This window comes from Brugia malayi (genome assembly GCF_000002995.4).
Source record: "Brugia malayi strain FR3 genome assembly, contig: Bm_v4_Chr3_scaffold_001, whole genome shotgun sequence".
In the NCBI taxonomy this organism is placed as follows: domain Eukaryota; kingdom Metazoa; phylum Nematoda; class Chromadorea; order Rhabditida; family Onchocercidae; genus Brugia; species Brugia malayi.
Window position 1 is genome coordinate 10,585,408 of NW_025062477.1, and position 22,520 is coordinate 10,607,927.

Below are 22,520 nucleotides of genomic sequence, written 5' to 3' on the forward strand. Positions count from 1 at the left end.
CAATTTCCTTAATTCATTTTTTGCTATTTTATTAAATCAATTATTGAAACTGTTATCACTTTTTGACAGTTAAGTATTTAACTTATAAAGTACAACTCGATGCTTTTCCCCTTCAATTTTAACTTTTATTCTTTGCAGCAATGTGCATTTCTGAAACAGACGCAAATCGCAATTGTTAGATCCGAAGTAAAACATTTTATACCCAAAACATATGGCAACTATGCTCCGAAAACATTCAGAATTATTGAATTTCTTCTTTTTTATATATTACAACATATAATATGAGCTTAGGCATATATTTGTACGCATGATCTTTCACAATTCATTGCAGTTTTCGAAAAAAAAAAAATTATTTTGCAGCACTGCCATACGAGTTGCAAAAAAGAAAGTTTGAAATGATCAACATGATTTCTTTCTAAAAATAATATTTTATGCAATCCAAAAATTTTATTGTAAATTTTACTGCAATAAATTAAGCATATAAGAATTAAAAACGACCATAAAAACGAAAATTTGTCAAAAAACAAAAAATTCCAATAGAATCTTTAGTATTAATAAAAAGATTTTTTTTTTTGCATGACAAATTTTTGTCTACATGTAAATCGTCTTGAATAATGCTTTCACTGGTGAAACAAAAACATTCACATATTTGAAGTAAGCAATATATCTGAGTTAATACTCGAATCTTTTGCTAAAATCTGGATAAAAATTGTAACTTGGTAGTGAATTAGATTCAATTTAGAAATCAGAAAGAGTAAATAAGCGATAGCAGAAGAATCGCTGTGCAAATAGAAAAGAATGAGGAAATTGGTCAATATATAAGACTGAAAAACATTATCAGAATTTTGATCGGATCCTTACATGAAAATGATCTATTATGAAGTCTTCGCAAATTTCAGCAGCAATTTCAGCCTAAAGATTACGTAAAACTTTAACGAAAAATCATACTAAAATAAGAATAACCGGTAAATTATAAATCAGAAATAGTAATATAAAAAGAAAAAGTATCACAATAGGCATTAAAGTATTGAGAATAGACGAACATCAATGCTTTAGAAAACTATAAATACATACAAATAATAAAATATACATAGCGAATAAAGTTTTTACACTTGCGAATAAAGCGATACTATACAATTATTTTCACCTCAAAAGAATTAGGATCGAACGATTAGCTCTACCCCAAATTTTAAAGAAATTAGATACAAAAGAAATCAAATGAAAATACTGAAAAAAAATTTTAGTACCAGATGTGATTAGACTATAACAAAATCATCAATTGTGGACAATATTCAATAGAAGTACAATAACTTATTGTTGATTTTATCAACAAAAAAAATAATATTAAAATAAAATAACATAAAATCTTACTTTTCATTTCACAGCAAAGCAAAGCGAATCAAAAGCAGCAAAAATGTGACAATAATGAATAGAATATAAAAATCCTGATGAGATAATTTTTTAAAAAAAAAGCAAAAAAGCAGAAACAGTGCAGTTCTGATCGAGAATTCTTATTACAGGGACAAATATAGCAGTTGAAATTGTCAACTCTTTCAAGCTAATTAAAATATATAAACAGAGCAAGATATTAAACAATATTTGTCAGGTACATAATTTATTATTTGAAACTATAAAGACCGTCGTATAGCTTTTTTTTTTTTCCTTGAAAATTCTAATTTCAAATTTAAATTCAAAAAATAAAAAGATTATGCAACTTCATTAGTGCGAAGCGCTTCATTCTCTTGCTCACATAAAAAATCTGAAACGTAAAAACTATTAACTACGTAAAGCTTGTACACCGATTTGGTGGACTGCCCATCTGCTTCAAAACACTATCCAGCCATTGTAATGGACCATTAAGATATGCTTCGATCCAACATGGTGTAGCGGTGATCGTTTGACGACGGTACTCTGCACCCCAACCTTTTACGAAAGATACTCGAATAGTACACATTCGAGTAAGAGCATAAACAGCTTCAAAACCTTGCGGAACTGATGCAGCTAGCAGTGCAGCAAATTCGGCATTGTTAAAAATCTTTAAGTTGCAATCTGGAATGACAAAAAATATTATACATATGCGAATAGTTCACTGAAAAAAACATGGTAAAAAACTGCGATAAAATCCAAATTTGATTTTTCCCTTCCCTTCTAACAGTATTGGAAAAATTCAATAAAGCTGAGGTTAAAACTTTAGATTCTCATAATTACAAGATGAAAGATTAAGGATATCCTAAATCTTAGAAGATCGGGATAAAAATTTGGGAATCTCTGATTAAAGTAGAATTCACTTACTCGGTGGAATTTTACAAACTGTAGCCGGATGCCAACCATGCCGCTGATTACAATTTGGACTTTGTACAAATATTGCCGAATCACTTAAGCACTCACAAAACACCTCACTACCTATATAATAGAAACGTGCACCACGACCTGAACATAAAGAAAACTATTAAAAATGTACTGATTAAGAAATAATTAAGAGATTAGAATGTTGTAAAATTATATGAGCTGTCTAAAATAATTCATATTGGATACGTAAGCCATTTGTTTTAATTATATATATATATATATATATATATATATATATATATATATATATATATATATATATATATACTTAAATCATGTAAAAAATTACGATAACTACAAGGAAAAACAAATCAGCAATAAAAAAAAAAAAAAAAAAAAATCAATTTTACATCGATTTTTTACATAAAGTGGAAGAGCACAAAATGCATTATGAAATGTTTATTCAAAAAGTACCAAATTTTCAAATTTCATACAAGAAATATAAAAACGAGATGACGTAATATAAAAGAGCAGCTCATTATTACTATTTTTTGTTTTTTTTTTTTTAAAGATGAAATACATTCTAAAACATAAAACAATGGTATGAATTTTACCAATATGTTTTCGAGCTTCCATAACGCTAGCAGTACGGTTAACATTAGAAAGTTGACCAAGGCAAAAACGTTCTGCATCAGAAGGTGCCGTATATCCGTCAACAATCAAAGATGGCTGTGATGCATGAAATGTTTCACCAACTCGTTCTGACAGCTCATAATATGATACGGAACACCAAAACGGTGGTTCACAATATTCGACAGCGATTAAATTCACTAAACATATCATAAATGGACGTGAGGTATATTTCTCTAATAATTTATGAAAACTTCTCAAAAAAGATTTTTTTTTTTTTGCTCATTTGTCAGAAAATTGCTTTTCAAAGAAATATTTAAAAAAACAAAAACAGAAAAAAAAATGAACGAAATAACTAAGAAAAGAACTATTTGTGTTTTTTTCCTTAAAAATAGAAATCGAACTCAAAACTAAACAAAAATTACAATTATTGGCTCGTTCAGTAACCGAGGAATCACAAGTAGGTGAAAGTACTTGCGATGAATCCGGACTCTGACTCTCGTCCATTTCCAAATCTTCACTTATATAACCACGCGGAGAAATTGCTGAAATAATGAATTTCCTATCAGAATTCTAATAATTAAAAAAAAAAAAATGAAAATCAATAAATTTGTATAAAAAAACTCGATTTTTTAAATTATTTAGTTTATATCTCCGAAAACAAGCCTTCAGTTTTGATAGAGAATAAGCGATTTTCCATAGTATTCTCAGTAGGTGATAACGGCATAAGACTAATAGCATGAATTCCGCTAGGACTGTTCATATTTGGTGATGAAAGTGTTGGAGAATTACGACTATTATGCCATCCTATTTGATCACCATTAGTTACAATACGGTTCGGAATACCCTGTGTCACCATCTATAAATAATTTAAAAGACTATGCAATATAATAATTTATCAATAAGTTATATAAAATGAAATAAAAAAAGTCTTTTCAATATAGCACAGAAATCCTGTAATGATTACAGTGCAATGCATTATTGACTGACATAGTAAATATGCAACCTCATTAGTATCCACTGTGGGATAAACGGTTCGGAGTGCTTTCGAAAGATCACCAACATTGGAAAAGCTGCCAATTCCATTCAAATTGTCATTGCGAGGTATAAGAATAGCAGGCAGCGCTAAAATGCTACTTTTTTTATAAAAATAAAAATTAATGGAAACTGATTCTAAACAATATCTTAGAGGATGAGAAAATAAAACCCACTTAACGCAGTAAATACGAAACCCCACTGGTATCCATTGTAGTTTGGATTCCACTTATCTAATCGAGATTCAACTTATGATCCAGTATAAGTAGCGCCACGCCCTCAGCTTAGGAAAAATCTGAGGAATACGATTTCAGAAATGCAATGCATAGAAATTGGTTTGAATTCTGTGAGATGCTGAAAGTTTTGTCGAAAATAGCAGAATAAAACATACGAGGATTCTCGATTTTTTCATAATGATAAGGATTGACACAAACTGATTCCAGCTTTTTACTATATGGAAAACGACAATGTGGGACAGATTTCAATTGATGAGATGAAGCAAGTTCTGGATAACGCCACATTCGACAATAGATCACATGAGGCAAACATTTACGCTGTGACACCTGCAATCGGCCGTCCAACGACCTAAAAACGATCTGGTGAATAACAAAGAAATTTGAAAAGAAATTTAAAAGTCAAAGAAAATGGATGAGTTCCTGAGAAACCTGTATCAGATTTATTTTCAACGTCTGTTTGGATGAAGTCATGGATTATTTGGCTCAATCCTAATTGATCTATTTTTGTTAGCAGCAAAAGATATATCTATCATGATAGATAATAATCATAGCAGAAGTTTGGTAAATATCAGGCAGAGAATAGTATCTCGTCAAAAATTTTGATCAGGAACTTGTAAACAGCACGAAGTAAGTTATTTAAGATAAACAACTTGCATTTCTCAACAATCCAAGCCTCTTAGTACACTTATAGAAAACTGAAATGTTAATGTTAGCAATATAAACCAACCGCGAAGGAACAAAAACGCAAGAAAGATGTTACCGTGGGATACAAACACAATCAGTATTTGGATCTTCTGTCGAAATCGCTTTTTCCAGTTCATCGATAGCTTTCGATTTCTTGAGTTTCTTTACCAAACTTTTCACCGCTTTCTCGGGCCAATGTTCATCCTTTAGTGCAAGAAACCATTTATTTACATTCGTTTCACTTATATTTCAATATTATTCAATTTAAATAAATTTATTAACCTTTTGCTTACTTCTACTTAACTTGATTCATTCTGACTTTGCCGAACTAGATTAGAGTTGATCTAAAGAAGTGAATTTAGATGACATTAAACTAAATTAAAAGCTAGATAATTGCAAATTTAGTTAAAATCAGAAAAGAATCGAGGAAGTTCTTAGAAATAAATTTGATGAAGCTGAATCAAGAGAGTTGTACTTAAAAAGAATTAAGTCTAGCATACATTTTAGCAAAGCTCAATTCATTCAACATTTAATTTCAATCTATTGGCTCTTTCTTGCAGATAGATATCCATCTAATTCAAATCTAACCTAATCCATTCCTACGCAAGTTCATTTCATTTGTACATAATTACTTTCAAATTAATCCCGTTTAAATTAACTCATTTTATTAAGTCCATTATAATTCACTTTCGATAAATTTTTATTTAACTTTGGTTTTATTTAAGAGTGACTTTGTATATTAAAAGCAAATCCATTCAGTCTAATACAGTTCAAATTCACTCACGCCTACTCGATGTAAATTTCTTTTGACCTACGATCCTAAAATCACTGAGGCAAATAAATATTTACAGCTTACAACCTCAATGTTGGTTGTCTCTTCACTAAGAGGCTTTTCCCGAATCATTGCTACCAGTCGACGCACCGTTGCGCTAGCCGTACCGATATCAAATAATCCCTTCATGATGAAACAACCAATGATACACCTATATAATATTAATTTAAAATTACGAATACTGAAATCAATATGCATATGAAAATAAACTAACAAGCTAAATAAAATTACAATCATATAATACACCTAAAACAAATAACGCAAAGAAAACTAAATGAAGTGGTAATTTTCGAATGCAACAGATTAAAATAATACTAACATTTAGGAAAAGCAAAAAGTGAATGATATGTTAAACAGGAATGAAAATACAGCATAGTAAGCAAATATAAAAAGAAAAACTAAGTTATGTGACACCAGTAGCACATATGTTTGAAAATTTTCAAATATCTACTAAATTTCTTTCAAAAAAATTCGAATTAAAATGTTATTAGGCACAAAAATTAAACTTCCAGACTTGCTAAAATCCACGAAACAAACTACCAAATATTCAATAGTGGCCAAAAAAATCGCCTGAAAATAACGCAGCCGAAAGCAATGGCCGACGCAAATTTCAAGATCCTCCACCCCATCCCCATCCAAATAAATGCTACACTTTTGTTTACTTTTCTTCTGTACTTTTAATTTACATCTTTTGTTGCTTTTGTTTATATTCCTTAGCGTTTCCACTTCTTATCCTTTTCTCTTTTCCACCTTATCACCTTATTTTCTTATCTTTTTCTTTTCTTTTGTTTAATTTTTGCCTAGTTTTCCTTTCCTCTTCATTCTTCCTACATTTTCTATAATTTTTGTATTTTCTGTAATTCATATGCAACCGTTTTCATATATAAGTAAAGCAATGTTGTTTTTTTTCATAATTGCATAAGCATATTTAATAGTTATTTTTATTTTTACGACAAACATTCCAGTCCAAAATAGCATTCTTACTAATATAATATTTCATTTTATTTCCAGAGATTTATTAAAGGATGAATTAATTATTGTTTCATCTGTCTTATTTTTATTGAATGCATATATCAGATTGATTATGACAATGTGATAAGCGATAAGTGAAAATGAATGTAACTGTGAATGGTGCTTTGTGCTGTGGTCAGTTGGCGATGAGTTTGATGCAAACATTCTTCATGTTTTATTATGTCAAAATATTCTTGAATATTTATAAAATTGATCAATTTTGGTTTGGTATGGCGCAAATGTTATTTGCTATTTGGAATGCTATTAACGATCCATTATTTGGTTATGCTCAGGTTAGAAATTAATTCATTTCAGTAAATGCCATAAGAATATAAAAAGACAAAAAAACAAAAAAAAAAACAAAAAACAAAAAAAAAAACAAAAAACAAAAACAAAAAATTAAGCTAGTAAAGCATCAATTTATTTTAAAAAATGATTGTGCTGGAATAAAAATGCTACCTCATACACGAAATATCAAAAATTTCTCAATAATGATTAACTGATGGTTTATTAAATTATTTTTTTTTTAAAGATTATCCAATTAATAAATGCTGTTTAATGAACACAGTACAAAATGATATATATATATATATTTATTGGAATAATAATAGTGGGTGCAATAAGGTTCTAATAATTCTATATTTCCAATTAATTTTTTTTTTTTATTTTGCTTTCAGGATGTTAGTACTACATGGTTTCACTGCCGCACAAAAGTAATATCAATCTTAGGACCGTGTTTATCGATATCATTTTTGCTTCTATGGTTTCCATGGAATAGCATGGATGGGTCATCACCATCGTACATTGTCGGATGTCATTTGGTTTTTGGCCTTTTATTCTATGATACCTTCTACAGGTATCTCTCTCTGTCGCTTTTGGTCTTTTTATTTTATGTTTTTTTTTTTTTTTTCCTTCATAATTGAATAAATAAATGGTGATTTTCTCGTATTTGTTTAGATTTCTTACTGAAAATTATGCTTAATTTAGTGAATTGATTAATGTTTTTCAATTTCAATCATTGCTTAATTTTCAAGTTATTGCAGTTGTGTAAATGTTGCATGGAGTGCTTTGTTTGCGGAAACGACGTGCAACAAATCTGAGCGTATTTTAGCCTTAAAATTTTCCCAATTTGCAATTCTGCTATCTGTGAATATTGTACCAGTTACTGAGAAGCTAACAAATGGACTAAATGTATGTTTTATTTCATCCTCCCTTATCTTTAGGTCTTGATATTTTGTTTTTAATTTTGATTTTGTGCATTTGAAATACATTGTAATATGCATTTCAGGTCATGGATAACTTTCTTATTCATAATAATAAAGTTCCAAATATAAAAGATAGAAAGGAGCTCTTATAAATTAATGAAGTATATATCCAGAAATATAACTTAATTCTTTGAAATTATATTGTATAATTAATGAATTTAGAGAAGTTTTTATTGTAATATAAAGTAGCATGGTTTTTAGGATTTCCGAATTTTCCAATGCATTAGTATTTTTATCGCGGTGTTAGCAGTATTTTGTTTCAAAATCACCGGATCATTGCATTATCAAAACAAATTGCTACATGAGGATTTATCTTCTTCAGCAACATTGATGCAGGATGAATCTAAGGAAAAATTTTTGAATGTTTTCAAAATAACGAAGCAAATACTAACAAGACGTGATTTTCGAACTATTACTATAACCTATTTTCTTCACACGTGCAGGTTTATCTTTCTTTTTTGCTTTTTCTAAAGTTTTTTTTTTATGTTGAAAATTTTATCGAATGTTTCAAGTTTTGAATCTGCACAAACAAAATTGATCGGTTCAACTGCCATCTTAGTTTTTTATTTTTTATTTTCAAGCTGACACTGATGCATTTATCTAGGTCAACTGCTCATTTGAACTTTGCTGCAGTTGCCACTGAAATATTCATCCCACAGCAAGTTATGGTAAAGGGATCTTGGAAAATGACTCTTTTCTATGCGGCATGTACACTCACTCCTCAGGTTGTTATTCATTTTTTCCTTTTGCAATAAATTTAATCTTTGAATTTAAAAAATCAGGAATGTTATGTGTGGAAGAGTTTCTCTTTAAAATACACTAGTTTTTCTTTAAAATATCTTTAAAATATATTTAATATAACTTTAAAATGTATTGAAATTGCAGCTGTTTGTGATATTAAGCGGTAAAATAATCATTAGAATTGGTGTTGCGTCAGTTATTATGAAATCATTCATAGCTTCAATAATTGCTTCTGTATTACTTCTAACTTCTGGATATAATCGTCCATATTTGATCATTTTATTTATGTTTTTTGACAGGTATTTTCAACAAATTTCAACAAACAATAAATATTGTTTGGAAGTGCATGATATTATCACTTGTCATTTTTCACGTAGTTCGAGATGTTAGCATACTTTATCACTGCAATATACTGTATTTAATACATGGAAATATCTATTTTCTTTTTTTTAATTCATCAGGAATAGATTATTAAGTAATGGTCTGCTAAATTATTTCTTCTGTAACAATTTAGGTTCCAATATCAATATTTCAAAATCATATCGATTTAATTTGCTTTCAGTATATCAGTTCATTCAATAGCTCCATTATATCAAGTTTTATTAGCTGATTATGTTGACGAAGATATGGTTTTCTTTTCAAGACAGTAAGTGGCAAATTTTTCATTTTTCACAATTTAACCATAAAGTTGAAGGATGAAAGCAGACAATATGCATTGCTACGTCAAATTTTTGTAACTAAAAATTTTCGTCTACCACAGAATTTTTAAAAAATAATTTGTTATGAAACAATTTAGTTGTTGATAGTTGTAAACCATTGAGAAGCAAAATATTTGGTTTTTGATCGATACATGTTTCAGGAAACCAATTTCTACTATTATATATAGCTTAGCTGCTCTGTTAGTCAGGCCAGCTCAATCTATTGCTCCCTTTATTATCGTAATGATTCTTACTCATTTTGGTTATAAGGTTACTATTAAAATTTTTTAATAAAAGCATTGGATTATTTATATATTAAAACATTCATATCAATAATTAAAGTTTCAATATAAATTGCTGATAAAGTACGACGTTGTTAGCATGCTTCTATTGTTCAGAAGTAACATATAAGTGCAAGATAGATATGTTGAGCAGGTGCAAATGCTGAACAATTTTAATGAGCTAATGAAAGTACAATGCATTCTGTACTTTTTTAAATTCATTTCGACATTATTTATTGATTTAAATGTAACAAAATATAAGCAAGCAAATATATTGCTTTCATTATTTCAAGAATGTATAAAATTTTTTCTCATTTTTTGAAATAATTTAGGAATACCAAACGAGCAATCTGCCAAGTGTGAAACTCATTGATGGCATGTTTTATGTCGTTTGCTTGACAACTTCGATAATTAGTGCCGCGCAGTTACTAATTTTCTATCCTTTTACTTTAAAATGCTCAGTAAAAAATTCCAAGGGTGATATTTTTGTATAATACTAATTGTTAACTAATTGTATGTCTTGCTTAATTTGTGCTAGTAACTATATAATTTATAACATAATTTGAATGAAATAATTGTAATTACTAGGAGCTAATCATCAAGATAATTGTTAATACATGATTAATTCGTATTAATTAATAACTGTTAATCATTAAACGTTCATTATTCGGCTGCTGACACATTGTTATCATTTTATCATGAGAATTAATTTTTACCTGTAATGTATATGCAAATGTAAATAAATGATCTATTTGAAGCATTCAGCAGATTAATCTAAAAGAAAATAAAAGCCTTCTGCGTAGTAACATTGTATTAATAATAAAAATGCAATAATAATTTTTAATTACAATTTTACAAAGCACGAAAAGGACTTTATTCATTAATAATATCTATTATATAAACATTATCGAACAATTCAATGGAGTGCTTTTATTTCCCAAGTATGATTGTATATCAATAGAGATATCATACTAGTAGGAATCTTATGATTATAGCTATAAATATTATTTGATAGAGATAAACATAATTATCAGTATTTCTTCTGCAACTAGCAACAAAATAATATCATGCATTACTCAGACATCATATCATCACATTATCCATTTAAGATTTCCATTTTATTTATTTATTTTTATTCAAGCGGTGAAAAAATTTTCTATTTTCTCCAAAAGTTCTGAAAATTTTGAAGCTTTTTTTTTGTTTTTTTTTGTTTTTATAGAATAATGTATTTATTTTTCTTTCCCTTCCATAAGTACTTCTTAATACAAAAAAAAAAAAAAAATGTGTATTGTTTTTGAAATTTGCTTAAGAGTGCTTATTTATGATGAGAATGCTGATAAGTTGTGATGTTATTTATTTATAAATGAATAGCATTCCAACTTTATTTATTAAAAAATTATTAAGAAACAAAAAAGGGAGAAAATTTATTTGTTGTAAAAAAAAAAAAAAGTAGAAGAAACCAAAAGAAAAAAAAGAAAGGATTATTTTTCCTTTATTTAAAGGAAAATTTCTGGGTTGATGATGTGATGATGGTATGATGTAGTTGGAAGCAGATGGATAATTAAATTTCATCATACTATGTCAAAGCTGAATGGCTCACTTTTTATGTGCAATTTCAACAAGGGAGCAACAATTCTCACACTTTATTTTAGATTATTTATCTTTCCTCGAATAATTACAATTGATAATTAATATAATAATAACAATAACAATAGCAGTAGTTAATAATAATAATGATAATAATAATAATAATAATAATAATAATAATAATAACAATAAAGATAACAAAAATAATAATATAGTAATAATGATAATAATAATAGTAATAGTAATAATAATGCACATTATCGGTAATAAATATTGTTATTATTATTATTGTTATGATAATAATAATAATAATAATAATAATAATAATAATAATAATAATAATAATAATAATAATAATAATAATAATAATAATAATAATAATAATAATAATAATAATAATAATAATAATAATAATAATAATAATAATAATAATAATAATAATAATAATAATAATAATAATAATAATAATAATAATAATAATAATAATAATAATAATAATAATAATAATAATAATAATAATAATAATAATAATAATAATAATAATAATAATAATAATAATAATAATAATAATAATAATAATAATAATAATAATAATAATAATAATAATAATAATAATAATAATAATAATAATAATAATAATAACTATTGTCACTGTACTATTATAATTAATATATGTTGTCGCTGTCACTCTTGTGTTAATTTCAAAAAAAGAAACATTTTAAGCCTTCAATTAACGAGCCTAGAACTGTAATATTGCCTGATATGGGGCAATAAGTAATGAATGCATACATGTATGGATGTATTTGTGTGTGTGTGTGTGTGTGTGTGTGTATGAATGTATATGTGTATGTGTATGTATGTACTTGAATGAGTGAGAATTAATCAAGAATGAAGCTTAGGATGGTTGCAAAATAAGCCTAAGCCTAGCTAGGCTTAGAAGGAAAAAAAAGGGGAAAAAACAAAATTGAAAGTGACTAAGGGAAGAGAAAGAGTAAGAGTTATGTCTATAGAAAAGACTTAGTGTGATGTTGTTGTTGCTAACTTAGCCTATGCTTAAATAGCTAGCTAGCATTTTCAAAAGCATCGATAGAAACGACTAGAAAATGGATACTATAGTTTTGCTAGCTAAGAATATCGTCACTTTAACAAATCGATCCATTAATAAATATTTTATTAAAAAAAAAAAAAAAAAAAAAAAAAATTATTCATTTTACTGATTTACTTATTTACTTAATCATAGTTTATTTTATCATTTTTATATATTTTCCTTTTTATAAAATTTAATAATTAATTATATTAATTTGTTTCCATTTTTTAATTCATCATCATTAGTGTATTACATTAGCGTTGTTATTGCTATTAATATTATTGTTATTGTTGTTGTTGTTTTGTTAGCTCAATAAAGCGGTAATGGGTGATTACGATTATTTGATCAAATTTTTGGCTTTGGGTGATTCTGGTGTTGGCAAAACATCCTTTTTGGTTTGTTTTATCTCTTTTTTTCTTATCATTTATCATTAAAAATATATATGCATTCTGTTTTTTTTTTATTGTTTATTTAATTTAAATCTTGTAAATCTTTATGTTTAAATTGCATTTTAAAACTTTTCTTCGTAATTTAAACAACAAAAAAAAAAGCAAGAAAAGAAAGATGAAAAACTGTTGAACTAAAAATCACATATTTTTCATTTTTTTATTCTTTTACTAAAATTTTTTAACTTATCATTTTTATCACAATTATCACCATTTCTATTACTATAATTTATTGCAAACAGATTTTCATTGTTTTCCTATTCCTAATATTTATTTATTTATTTTTTATTTTCTATTCTTAATATTTAATATAACAATATCATTTGATAATATTATCATCTATCACAAATATTCTCTCACTATTTTTAAATTGCAGAAAAAAAAAAAAAGAAAAATGTATTACAAAAATAATTTTTCACAAAATTTCATTATTACAAAAATAATTTGCTCTATATTTTATTATTACAAAAATGATTTTTGATAAATTTTGATTATCACATTTATTCATTTTATTTTATTGTAGCATCGTTACACGGATAATACATTTACTGGTCAATTCATATCAACTGTTGGAATTGATTTCAAAGAAAAGAAAGTTGTATGTTATTTTATCATTTTATAATAAAATTATAAATAATTTTAAAAAAAGCTTAGGCTTAGGCTTATACTTAGACTTAGGCTTAGGCCTATACTTAGGCTTAGGCTTAAATTCTAATAAATTATGTTTAGGTTTATAAAAGTGGTCGTGGTGGCTATGGTGGAAGGGGACAACGTGTTTTATTACAGTTATGGGATACAGCTGGACAAGAAAGGTTTTTTTAATTTATTTTAATTTATTTATTATTTTTCATAAAATTTATAATCTTATCATTCTATTCATTTTCATATTCTCATAAGAATTAAGTTGATTTTTTTTTTTACTTGATTGTTAAAATATTTTGCTTTGTTTAATTTTTAGAATTTTTTCATGAATAAAATAAAATTTAACTATAAATGTTAACTTATCAGTAAAAATTTTTTCTTTTTCTTTAAAGTGATAAAAAGAAATAATTTAAAAATAAATTTTCTTTTTCTTTTCTCTTTTTTTTTAAAAAAAAAAGTAATGAATTTTGTTCTTTTTTGCCTTTTTTTTTTTTTAGGTTTCGTAGTCTTACGACAGCTTTTTTTCGTGATGCAATGGGTTTTATACTTATATTTGATATTACAAACGAACAATCATTCCTAAATATTAGAGATTGGTTATCACAATTAAAAGTACATATTTAATTTAATTTTTATTTCTTACTTTAATTATATTTTCGCAATAATTTGATAAACTTACATTGTTAGCAACAAGGAAATTTGTTTTTGAATTATAATATCATTTCTTTTTTCCTATTTTTTTTTCTCTAAAAAATTTATATTAATTATTTTTAATTTTAAAATTCCAAAAATTATTTTTTATTCTTTTTTTTTTTTTTGTAGATTCATGCATATTGTGAAACACCTGATATAATTATTTGTGGTAATAAATCAGATTTGGAAAATCGACGACAAGTTAGTACGGCAAGAGCTAAGCAATTAGCTGATCAATTGGGGTATTCATATAAACATCTTTTTTTTTTTTTTTTACTTTTTTTTGCATATTAAATTTTATTAATCTTAAATTATACATTGTCAATCATATATAAATCAATCATACATGACAATTAATCATTTAAATTAAATAGAAGAAATGCAAAACAAAAGAAAAAGTTTAATTAAATCTATAGTTTTTCATTCATTGACTTATAAATTTAAAAAATAAAGTTGTTTACTAGAAGAAGAAGTATCAAACAATATTTAACAAAATTTTTTCTAATTTAAATATTTGTCATAACTTTATTTTTTCATCAGAAAAAAAGGAAAGCAACAATTCAAATTTTAGATTTTATACATATTCATTTCAAATTTTAGAATTTTTGGACATTTCTATTTTATAGAAAATTTTCTTTTTCAAATTTTAAACATTTTTATTCTATAATATTTATTCTTTTTTCCCTTTTTTTCTTCATAGAATAGATGATGTTAGTATAATTAAATGACAATTCTGTCTCCTCTCATTCTTCAATTTTAATTTTATTTTCACTTTAATATTAAATAAATATTAGATCAACTCATTAAATAACTTTTCTATTACTTTGCTATATTCCATTTCGTTTTTCATTTTCCAATATACAACATTTTGCCAAAATTTTGATTGATATGTTATTAAGTTCATTCAAATTTATTAAAATGTAAAATAAAAAAAAAAAAACATTCACTGAATAATTAACTAATTAATTATTCAACTAAAATTATGTTACCATCCTTTCTTTTTTTATGCCATAAAAAAACATCATTTACTAATAAACAACGAAGAGTTAGCTAATTATTCATTCCAAATTTTATTCTCATTTGGCATTAAAAAAAAAAATTTTTTTTTTGTTATCTATTTATTTGTAATTATATTATTTGAATGCTTAATATTCAGTTAAAGTTAATATTGGATCAAAAATTTTATGAATTAAATTGAAATGGTGTAGATGTAAAAATTGATGAAAATGGAAATGAAATTATGATTAGTATTAAAATATATAAAAATTTTAAAAATATATGTATAAAAATTATGATTAGTATTAAAATATATAAAAATTTTAAAAATATATGTATAAAAATTATGATTAATATTAAAATATATAAAAATTTTAAAATTATATGTATAAAAATTATGATTAGTATTAAAATATATAAAAATTTTAAAATTATATGTATAAAAATTATGATTAGTATTAAAATATATAAAAATTTTAAAATTATATGTATAAAAATTATGATTAGTATTAAAATATATAAAAATTTTAAAATTATATGTATAAAAATTATGATTAGTATTAAAATATATAAAAATAATATTACTTAATATTATTATTGAAAGAAAAAAAAAGCAAATACTAATAGAAAGAAGCCATAAAATTTCATTTCAGTTTGCCATATTTTGAGACAAGCGCCTATTCATCAACAAATGTCGAAAAATCAGTAGATTGTTTATTGGATTTAGTTATGCAACGAATTCAACAATCCGTAAAGCATACACGAATGCCACTTGGTGATAGTAAAGGTATTATTTTGGACGCTGATACAACCTCTTCCTATTGTTCCTACTGCTAATCTTATCACTATTCTAATCACTCATAATCATTCCTATCATTCTTTCTTCTTTCATTCCCTATAAGCTTTCATAAGTTTTATTATTAATTTATGAAATATATATATATATATATATATATATATGTCCTAGGTTAAAATCTTTCAATTTAAAAAAAAAAAAAAAAAAATTCACACATATCCAGGAATTACCAATCATTTCTCTCCTTTTTTCTTTCAATTTCCAATTTAAATTACAATAATTAGTGATAGTAATTCCTTCCGAATAAGTGGTATTTATTCTCAAATTCACATATCTATTTTTTTCTAAATTAAAAAAGAAGAAAAAAAACTAGAAAAAAAATTGTTTAAGTATTATATTCATTGAAATCATATATAAATATCGAGAAAATATTGCATCAGAAAATATAAAAAGTGCTTGATGATTTTTCTTTTGAAATGAATTAATAGAATTTTGGCAAATTTAATTGACAAAAAGAAATTTAGCTATTTTTTTTTTTAAAAATAAAAAAAATCGATAGTCATCAGATAATGAAAATATATCATCATATCATCTAACTCTTCCATAATGTAAATAAAATGATATCTTTGGTAAAGTATTTTCAAATGTTCTTTCTTCTTTTTTTTTTAAAAAAAATATTTCTTTTTATATCGCTATTTACATAATTTCCTCTTTTCTTACTGTTATTTCTATTTCAATTATTGTTTTTTCTTTGTTTTTTTTTTTTTTTTTTCTTTTGATTTTACCATACGTACGTGTATTGCTGATCATATTCTATCCATCAAATTTACATAATCTAAAATACATCTGTACACATAGATGCATGCATTACGTGATACAGAGAATTCAAGTGCATTGGTAAATTGAATTCATTAATGAAATTAAATTCTGCATGTTAAACTCGAACAAATGTTACTACTTAATGTTAATGATAGTAATTTAATAGACAAGTGAAAATTATCATATCTTAATATGAAATAATAAAATACAGATGTAAAAAAAAAAAGTACGTAATCAAAAGTAATTAAAGCGATATTCAAATTGAACCAACAGATTAAATATTCTCCTACATTGAAAAAAAAAGAAAAAAAAAAAACTCAAACATTAAATATACATAAAGAGGAAAAAAACTCAAATACTAAGTGTAAATATTAAACAAATAAACAAACAAACAAAAAAAAAGAACTCAAATATAAAATAAAATATGCAATCTAAGATTACAACAATCAGTACGATGAATAAAATAGGATGATTGGAAATTTTGTCTTGAAAATATCTGATAATGTCTTTATCAAACAACTATGGTGAGATATGCGATAGTAATATATTTAAATATAAAAATATTAAAGAAAATCAATCCCAGTAATTCATGTTTCATTAGTATAACATATATATATATATATATAAATCGAAGTCATCATGTAAAAGAAATTTTGAATACAAATTTTTTTCCTGATGCTAAAGCTTACATTTCGATATCAATTTTCATATATCAAAATTACATGTTCTTGAAAATAAATGGAACAAAATAAAAATCTATGCAATAGTAAAATGTTTCAGAATATATGATGAAAATTAACGAGCAAAAATTAGAAATTCTATCCAATAAATCAATTAGTTCTTTCAACAATGAGTATTAAACTAACATTCTAAGTTTTTATATTCATGAATAGGAATATAATTTTATAAATAATTTCCAGTATGAACTAAAAAAGAAAAAAGAAAGAAAAAAGAAGTTCAATTTAACTAACATATTAGAAAACAAACAGTTGCAGAGATCTATTATGCAACTAATAAAATGATAAAGCTAATCAAGACGTGCACGTGACATCTTAAAACGTGAAATCCGTCGAGGTGAATCATCCTTCGAAGGCATTATAACTGGCATTGATTCGATGCTAGTATCATTATTCGGTGGATGCCTTTCTAATACTTTACCCGTAAATACCTAAAATAATAAAGTAAACATTTTAAAGCATACTAAAAATTTATATGAAAGTAATTTCCTTATAAACAATATCAATATGATAAACTTCGTTACATAATGACCAATAATACTAGATTTACTTAAAAAAAAATCACTATAAATCTAAAAATTATTTTAAATACTATAATGATGACATATTTACTTGTTCAGAAATCGATACAATCTCTTTTCGATTTTCTGGTTCAGTAGCAGCTAAAGCATCAATATCAACTGGTGATTTTTCATTAAAATTACGCAAAATCGAACGTGGCAAAGGACACGAGAAACATGGATCTTCATTGATAATCTGCAATCATTTCAACAATTTTAGTAATAAAAAAACTCTAAAAACTTATAATAATATATTAATACTATTTCGTCTTCCAATATTATTACACAAACAAGATATAATGAATTTATTCATTGAAATATTTACTCAATTTAATTAATAAAATAATTTCAAAAAACAAATAAATAAATAAAATAGTATAAACATAAACATAACAATATTTACCATTTTTGGTTCATTTTCATGAAATGTTGTCCCTGAATCTGGTGATGAAATTGGTGTTACATTAGCTGAATAAGCTTCATCTTCACTCTTGAAACGTACTGTACGTCGTATTTTTTGTGATTCATCATTTGCTTCATTTAATATCACCTGAGAAATACTTCCTGTTTCATCATTCATCGCTTCCATTGTTTTCTCTTCTTTTTTCTTGTCCAATAAATTGCTACTAATTGTATCGTCCTTATTTTTCAATGGAAAATCATCCGAATCAAGACTGCTACTAAAATTGTTATCAAATTAATTACAGTTCAAAGTAATTTAAAATTAATATATAAATATAGTTAATAAATTCAATGATCTACTAAATTATTTTAGTCTAAATAAAATATTACTGTATTATAATGAAAAAAAAAAAAAAAAAAAAAAAAAAATTACGAAACAATTGAAAAATTTAAATGATTTAAACTAAACTACAAAAAATTAAATATCTCTGTTTTATTTTTTTCTTCTTTTTGATAAACTATTACGATAGATATGTGTATGTTACTCATTTGGGAATTAGTAATGATGCACAAGTAGCATTACTATTAATTAAAACTTAATAGATAGAAAACAAAACTGAAAGCTATATTCCCTAATGAATAAATCTTTAATAACAATGCATGTAAGCTGCATTAATGCAAGCTTTCATTGCATATTTCTTGCATTACAATTAAAAAAGCGCAATTATTCTAACATAATTATGTAATACGATTAAGCATTCATTCAGAATAAAAATGATTGTAGAACAATTAAAATATACTATCATTATCTGAATTTATAAATAGCTCACCAATAATCGCTTTCTAATTCACCTTCTTCCTCTTCTTGCCTTTCAAGCTCATCCAATCTTGCTAGCAATTTTTGATAATCCTAAACTTGAAATTTTTTAAAAAATGAAAAAAAAAAAACAATCACTCTTTAAAAGAAGAAAAATATCCTGATAATTCTATAAAAGCTACTGAAAACAAAACTCTTATATCCAATTCACACATAAATAATACATGTAGATGATAAAAAAAAATTTTACTCTAACCGTCGGAAAATTCTTGATTTCTTCATCAAATTCTTCGTCAGTTATTTTTTTGTTATAATCACCAGCTTCAATCAATTCTTCATTTGGTTTTGTGCACAAATATTGATAATTACTAAAACAAAAAAGAAGAAAAAATAAATAAAGAACAAAGAAACAAAATCACTCATAATTAAACTGCTAAAAGAAAGCTCCAATTAAATGAAGCGTATTGTATATCTATCAATTAAAAAGATTTAAGAAAAGAAAAAATAATACAAATTAATATAAGATAGTAGAAAACAGCTTAAATTTCATAATGGAAAAAAAAGAAACAACAAATTTGTAAACATTTACTTCGTTAAATCATTGACTGTCTCACTTATATCATTCATTTCAATCAATTTTTTGTCTTTTTCGTTAAGATCTTCCTGAAGTTAGAAATTTTCTCAATTATTTAAGTTGTGCAGAATAAAAAAAAACTTCAAAATTATTTTGCTAACAATTACAAATATATTTTAAATTTTACATTCCAACTTGTTCTTAAAGTAAGCAAATTACTCACTTCATTATTACATTCTTCTTTATGTTCCTCTGCTTGTAAATGATAACTTTTGCGCATCCATTTCACTAAAACCATACGTTATAGCAAAAAAGGAAAGTAATTATAGAATAATCATTTCTGGTATGAACAAAATTTTTAATTTCATATGAAAAAGTAGATCAACATTTAGGCATTTATTAATAAAATAATATTTAGGCGCAATTATTATTAAAATCGATGAGAAACTTACACTTCTTTTCTTCCTCATATTTTGCTTCATCAAGTGGTTCTCGTATTTCAACTTGTTCGCTTTCCTATAAACAAATTACAAATCATTATGATATCCAATTTTTACAAATATCATAAATTACAAACAAAAAAAAGAGTTTTCGAAATATTAAGAACTGCTATATTACAAGATTTCATTATCGCATACAAACATTATTATCAGATTCTAAAAATATCAAACTTTTGATAATCCTATTAGAAACAGAACTGTTAAAATTTCGGTGATCATTATAAAGTACTGTCCATATGACTATGTAAAAATTTTTATAAAGTACTTCACGTTAAGATATATTTTAAAAATAACTCACCAAATTAAATAATTCACTACCAAATTTCATTTGTGCTAAAGCACGTTTCTTCTGTTCTTCAAAGTCGTTAATAATCTTTTGAATAACTGAAAATGAATTCTTATTACATGCAAATCACATCTAATGCATTTTATTTTACTACAGCAAATACAAAATTTAACTTTTAGCATATTAACTAATTACTATTATATCGTTCTATTTTCTTCTCAAATTTATAAATCTTACAATTTAATTTGTATCACATAATAAGTAATTATAAAAGTAACTCATGAAAAAGTAAGATTTAAAAATCATTTTACCAACCATGGTTAATTTTAAGAGAAATAAACTTACAAGATATTCGACGCTCAATAATTTCACATGCATGAAAGCATGAACACACCGCAAAATAATTATCACCAAGTAAAACCATTACTTCATTGGTATGTACAAGGCGACCACGCATAAAACCAACTTTACCCAGCGGAACCTGAAATTAGAAAAAAAAAAAAAACCAATACATGATTTAAACTTAGAACCAATTACAAAAACAGTAAAATTAATATATCATACTTTATTGTATTCATACTTTTATGAACAAATATTATATTAAACCAACACCAAAAGGTAAAAATATTACATAATCTGATGGAAATGAAAAGTTACAATAAAATATTATTCAAATAAAAAATATGGAAAAAAAAATTTCCTACATTAACATTATGTGTAAGCTTCTTTGGAAGTTCCTCGAGATGCTTTTGTAATTTTCTGTAACTTTCGATCTCTTCGTTTCTTTTTGCTATTTCTGTGTCACAAAATTTTACCTCCTGAAAGAAAAGATGAACCTTAGGACCTTGCTATTTTCTTTCAAAAAAAAGAAACCAAAAAATCATAATAAACCTCTTCCTGTTTTCAAATGATATATTGTTAAATAAATTTGTAAAAATTTTCACAACAAACCACTTAATTCTTTCATGACATCCTAAAACAATGACAGATTTTAAGAATTATAATTGTCATATGGTATTAATACAGAGAACTATATTTAATTGGTTATTCAAAGATCAAATGTTAGCGAAATTAAAAGCCACGTAACTAGAACTCTCATTCGTCTCTACCTGAGTGATACCTTTCATCTAATATTATAAAGTATAAATCAAATAGACCAACCCATTTTTTTTTTTTTTATTGGAGACAAAATATGATGCACAATTAATTGGTAAATTGATCGTAATTTTTAAACACACGCACTTTTTTTTCACTTAAAATAAAATCAACCATTCCTTGTAATTTTATTTTCCCCAAAAAATATTATAATAAAACCTGATCAATTGATTCCTTCATATAATTTAATTTTGTCGTTTCATTAAAACTATACCGTTTGTTTACCGGATATATCTCGTCCACCTTATCCATTGCTGCAAAAATTATTATATATTATTGACAAAATACAATTTTTATGATTAATTATATCCAATTCATCATTCAAATTAATTAGAAATTTCCTCTTAAAGAGAAAAAAAAAAACCAAGCAAAACCCAGTATAATTTAACAGATTGATAACTGATTAATTAATTAATAGGAATAATAATTAATAATAACAATAACAGTAATGATATTGATATTAACAATAATAATAATATTTTTTGCAATTTAACCATTTAACCACCATGTATTCTACCAATGATCCTAAAAGAACAATTTAATCAGTTTAGTAAAAATTTAAAACATAATATTGAAAAATTAAAAGATAATACTTATTGTTTGCCTAACATAAATGATTTTTTTTTTTTAGAAATAGCAAATTAGTAAAAGAAATGTCAAAAAAAAAAAAGAAAAAAATTGTTATAAATCTTTGGAAATATTAATTTGATATTTTCAATCA

At 25.0% G+C, this 22,520-nt stretch overlaps 4 protein-coding genes across 5 annotated transcripts; 2 read left to right on the forward strand and 2 right to left on the reverse strand.

Moving 5' to 3' along the window:
• Positions 1-1,780: 1,780 nt before the first annotated feature.
• Positions 1,781-6,341, reverse strand: Bm3140 (mothers against decapentaplegic homolog 3, putative; the record flags this gene model as incomplete). Of its 2 annotated transcripts, XM_043080782.1 has the most annotated exons (10): positions 1,781-2,049; positions 2,293-2,430; positions 2,904-3,119; positions 3,345-3,464; positions 3,586-3,778; positions 3,926-4,044; positions 4,346-4,539; positions 4,951-5,078; positions 5,734-5,857; positions 6,247-6,341. In XM_043080782.1, 10 exons carry the CDS (start codon positions 6,339-6,341, stop codon positions 1,781-1,783), a joined length of 1,596 nt encoding a protein of 531 aa, XP_042936716.1. The 2 variants fall into 2 exon arrangements, with proteins under 2 accessions (XP_042936716.1, XP_042936717.1); XM_043080783.1 differs by lacking the exon at positions 6,247-6,341 and having other exon boundaries at positions 5,734-5,835.
• Positions 6,342-6,818: 477 nt separating this feature from the next.
• Positions 6,819-10,196, forward strand: Bm3661 (Uncharacterized protein; the record flags this gene model as incomplete). Its single annotated transcript, XM_001892200.2, has 9 exons — positions 6,819-7,010; positions 7,395-7,573; positions 7,761-7,908; positions 8,184-8,425; positions 8,587-8,707; positions 8,868-9,022; positions 9,286-9,369; positions 9,583-9,691; positions 10,035-10,196. The coding sequence occupies 9 exons, from the start codon at positions 6,819-6,821 to the stop codon at positions 10,194-10,196; spliced, it is 1,392 nt and encodes a 463-aa protein (XP_001892235.2).
• A 2,503-nt stretch (positions 10,197-12,699) lies between these two features.
• Positions 12,700-15,990, forward strand: Bma-aex-6 (Uncharacterized protein; the record flags this gene model as incomplete). Its single annotated transcript, XM_043080784.1, has 6 exons — positions 12,700-12,771; positions 13,346-13,420; positions 13,552-13,634; positions 13,962-14,076; positions 14,287-14,399; positions 15,807-15,990. 6 exons carry the CDS (start codon positions 12,700-12,702, stop codon positions 15,988-15,990), a joined length of 642 nt encoding a protein of 213 aa, XP_042936718.1.
• A 1,805-nt stretch (positions 15,991-17,795) lies between these two features.
• Bm10270 (Uncharacterized protein) lies at positions 17,796-22,051 on the reverse strand (the record flags this gene model as incomplete). Its single annotated transcript, XM_043080785.1, has 12 exons — positions 17,796-17,936; positions 18,118-18,261; positions 18,469-18,745; positions 19,298-19,377; positions 19,541-19,652; positions 19,874-19,947; positions 20,082-20,146; positions 20,311-20,374; positions 20,657-20,742; positions 20,990-21,125; positions 21,349-21,462; positions 21,959-22,051. 12 exons carry the CDS (start codon positions 22,049-22,051, stop codon positions 17,796-17,798), a joined length of 1,386 nt encoding a protein of 461 aa, XP_042936719.1.
• Positions 22,052-22,520: the final 469 nt, after the last annotated feature.